This window comes from Herpailurus yagouaroundi, unplaced genomic scaffold, assembly GCF_014898765.1.
Source record: "Herpailurus yagouaroundi ecotype Mexico unplaced genomic scaffold, PumYag 205, whole genome shotgun sequence".
Taxonomy (NCBI): domain Eukaryota; kingdom Metazoa; phylum Chordata; class Mammalia; order Carnivora; family Felidae; genus Herpailurus; species Herpailurus yagouaroundi.
Window position 1 is genome coordinate 13,729,092 of NW_024412436.1, and position 3,761 is coordinate 13,732,852.

At 66.8% G+C, this 3,761-nt stretch overlaps 1 protein-coding gene across 5 annotated transcripts in view; it reads left to right on the forward strand.

Moving 5' to 3' along the window:
* TMEM63A (transmembrane protein 63A) overlaps positions 1 to 3,134 on the forward strand; it is a 28,704-nt gene extending 25,570 nt beyond the window's left edge. For 4 of the 5 annotated variants that reach the window (XM_040451909.1, XM_040451910.1, XM_040451911.1 and 1 more), the window contains 4 exons: positions 591 to 758; positions 1,405 to 1,520; positions 1,734 to 1,796; positions 2,291 to 3,134. In XM_040451909.1, coding sequence (XP_040307843.1) covers positions 591 to 758; positions 1,405 to 1,520; positions 1,734 to 1,796; positions 2,291 to 2,470 — 527 coding nt within the window. In that variant the 3' untranslated portion in view covers positions 2,471 to 3,134. Of the gene's footprint in view, positions 1 to 590; positions 759 to 1,199; positions 1,292 to 1,404; positions 1,521 to 1,733; positions 1,797 to 2,290 lie in introns of those variants that run through there. The other variant, XM_040451913.1, reaches the window with a different exon arrangement.
* Positions 3,135 to 3,761: the final 627 nt, after the last annotated feature.

Here is a 3,761-nt window from a genome sequence, read left to right on the forward strand (position 1 = left end):
CTGTCTCTCTCTGTCCCAAAAATAAATAAAAAACGTTGAAAAAAATTAAAAAAAAAATAAAATAAAAAAATAAAAAACAAAACAAATTTTTAAAGATCCTGACATAACAGAAGCACATCCGCCTTGTGTGCCGCCCCTGGGGCAGGACCCTCCGGCATCTGCTGACTGAGGAGTGCGGAGGGTCAGCTGGAGCTGGGAAGGGAGGGAGGGAGAGAGGGAGCCCGGCGGGACGGTGGGGGGCTCGCGGGGGAGGGCCCGGGCAGAGGTCGGGCCAGGCATCCGGTACGAAGTAACTTCTTTCTGCCAAATGATCCTAGAATTTCTGTTTTCCCTAGGGACAAAATGACAGCTGCCTTTTACTCCTTGGGGTCAGGGAGAAGCTGGGAGAGGGCGGGGGAAAGAGCGAGCGAGCGAGCGAGCGCGAGAGTGCTCCCGAGCTGCCGGGATCTGCTTTGAGCCCCACCTTGCCTTCGTGTAGTCAGCTGGCGGACCAGCCCGGCCCCGTGGGCAGATCGATGCCCCGGGAGGGAGGGGGCACGGGGGCCCCTGGGGCCCCGCCAGGCTTGCTGCTCACGGCCCCGTGTCCGCAGGCCTCACCTACATCCTGCTCAAGCACCTGGTGGACCGTCACAACCTGTACTTCGCCTACCTCCCGGCCAAGCTGGAGAAGAGGATCCACTTGGCGGCCGTCAACCAGGCCTTGGCCGCCCCCATCTTGTGCCTCTTGTGGCTCTATTTCTTCTCCTTCCTGCGCCTGGGTGAGGGGCCCTCTGACCAGGGCGGGGTGGGGGCGGGTGGCGGCCCTCGGCCTCCTCTTTCCGCATCCACGCCAGCCCGACAGCACCCGACCGACCCGGTGTCCAGCCGGAACGCGGTTCCCCGGGCTGAGGGCTGGCTGGGGACGGCGCCGACGCCCGGGTTCCCGAGCTGGCCCGAGCCCGGGGAACCCTGGAGGAGGCCGCGTGAGCTCCGCAGGGGCTGAACCAGAGGGGACGGGCAGGTGGGCCCACATTGCTCTTTGGGGGGTGGGTGTGGAGGAGGGAAAATGCACACTCTCCGGGAAGAGAAAAAGGCAGACAGGATGTGACCTAGCCCCGGCCAGTTGGGGGAGCCTCCGTCCCGCCTGGCCCAGGACGCTGGAGCCCGGAGGGGGCTGACCGTTGGCACAGGCCATTGACTCGGTGTCCCAGTTCCTGCAGCCCAACCGGGGGCAAGGCCAGCGGGTCCCTCTGTCTGTCCCAGCTATGAAGACACCACCCCAGCTGCTGGAGGGCGGGGGGCCGGGAGGGGGGGGAGGCTCTTTTCTTTCCCTTCTGCCCAAGGGAGAGGTCACGCACGGCTCCTGCCCCAGACGTGGCCCCCCCCCCCCCCCCCCCACCGAGGCTGGCGTCCCTGTGCCCCCAGGTCTGAAGGCCCCCCTCACCCTGTTCACCTTCCTGGCCGTCCTGCTCACCATCCTGGTCTGCCTGGCCTACACCTGCTTCGGATGCTTTAAGCACCTCAGCCCTCTGAACTACAGGGTAAGGGGCACCTTGTCCCCGTGCGTGCAGCTTCTCCGTGGGGCAGGCCTGGGGCTGGGGTGCGCCCTGCGCTCCCTGCCCCGTCCCCTGCTGCCGGGAGCCTGGCACCAGCTGGTGCTCTTATCCCGAGCGGTGCGGGTCTGTGCGCCGGGAGGGTGTTCGTCCGGGAAGGGCTGTTTGGTCTCTCATCGCGAGTTTCTGCTGTGTCTGCAGACGGAAGAATCGGCCAGCGACAAAGGGAGCGAGGCCGAGGCCCACAGGCCACCGCCGTTCACGGTGAGTGTCCCCGGGCGACGTGCCGAGCATCTCCTGTCCAGACAGAAGGGCCCCGACCGCGTGGCAGCCACGTTCCTACGTTGAGGTCACGGGAGAGGGCATCCCGGTCCCGCGGGCTGGATGTTTCACCGGGTGCCCTCCTCCCTTCCCGGCGTGGCTAATGCCCGCTGCGGCCTGCTTCGTGAAGCCCCCGGGGTCCTGCTCCGGGTCCCTGACAAGAGCCAGGGCTGGGACGGACACCCTGTCAGCAGCAGCCTTCTCTCCAGCCGCTTCGGGCACTCTGATGGGTGTCAGTCCTTGGACCAGCCCCAGGGGGACGGTTCTCAGATTCACTACCCAGGGGTGCACCTGCCTCCGTGGACGAGGAGACGGGCAGGCGGGTGGCAGAAACGCCTTTCTCAGCCAGGCTCTGGGGGAGGGGCCGGCGGGGGGAGTGGGGAGGACTCTCGTGCCCAGCCCCCACTCCAGGTGCTCATGCCCCCGTGTGTCGGCAGCCCTACGTGCCCCGGATTCTGAGCGGCTTGTCCTCGGAGAGAACGGCCCTGTCCCCACAGCATCAGCAGACTTATGGCGCCGTCTGTGACATCAGTGGAACCGTCCTGGGGCAGTGTCCCGCCCAGGGCCCTGCGGACAGCGACAGTGACAGCAGGCCGGCTGCCAACCAGGAGGCCTGAGGGCGGCCGGGCCAGGCTCGGAGGACGTAGAGGAGGAGACCCAGGTGGAAAAGCGGCTTGACTCGGGCCCCAACCAGGCCCAGGACTACTTTGACCTGTGTGAAGCACACCTGCTCTGGGAAGACGGACCCAGAAAGGTTCCCCGGGCCCTCGGCCGAGGAAGACAGGGTGGGGCCGCCACGCAGGGAATGGCGGCCTTTCTGGTCACAGCAGCGGGGAGGGGGGCCGGCGCGTGCGGGGGACTCTGCGTCTCCGGGTCCCCCTTCTGCATAAACGTCCCGGCTCTGTAGCTGGGACACATCCCTGGTGACTCCGCAGGACCACATGTGGGAACGGTGCCCCAGCAGCCCCTGCGGCTGTCCCAGGTACCCGGGAGGACACAGCGAAGGGCTGCTCCTCTGTGAGGACGGACTGCCCGCCACTTCTGGGCACACACCCAGCTGATAACCAAAGAGCCTGCGCGCAGCTCCGGGCGGGTTCCTTCCAGACCCCCCCCCCATCACCGCATCCAGCCGTCTCCCACCCATCGGGGCTGCACCGCGGGAGCAGGAAGGGACCAGGCTCCTTGTTTCTGTATCACACTGCCAGTGACAGTGGCTGGGTCAGGTCACCCTGCAGCAGGCAAGGGCAGGAGGACCACGAATAAAGCGCTCATTCGGCCAGACTGGTGAGGTCAGGGCCCCATCTACCTGCTCCCTCGCAGGCTAGGGCTAGTGCTCCCAGTGCCCTGGAGCCAGGGGGAAACCTGAGCAGGGCAGGGGGGAGGAGGAGAGGGTGTCTGCCCCGAGCCGGGCCAGGCACCACCCTTAAGCTGTGAGGACAGGTGGCCCCTTGCCTTTTTTCTCCCCGTGGGACAGGGACTCTGCTCTGGGCACCTGCCAGAGAAGCAGCCTCTCACTGCTCTCAGGGGGCGCCAGAGGCCCAGGGGGCCCTTGTGCACAGGGTGGGTGGGTGGGTGGGGGCGGGGGGTGGCTCCATCCTGCAGGGGCGAGGCTGGGGCTCCATCCGGCAGGGGTGGGGTGGGGCTGGGGGGGGTGGGCTCCATCCTTCAGGGAAGGGGGTAGGGGTGGGGCTCCATCCTGCAGGGGCAGGGCGTGGCCCAGGCCTCCTGAGACCCCACCCCTGCACCGCCCAGCCTCAGGCCCTGCTGGGTGTTCTAGGTGCCCAGGACACCCGGTGGGGGGGTCGAGTGGGGGCTCCTTCCCCAGCCCAGACCGTACGCCTGCCAGCTCTCCTGGGAGGGGACCCCATGTGGGGCTGGGACAAGCAGAGGTCACCTGGTTCCAGCTGC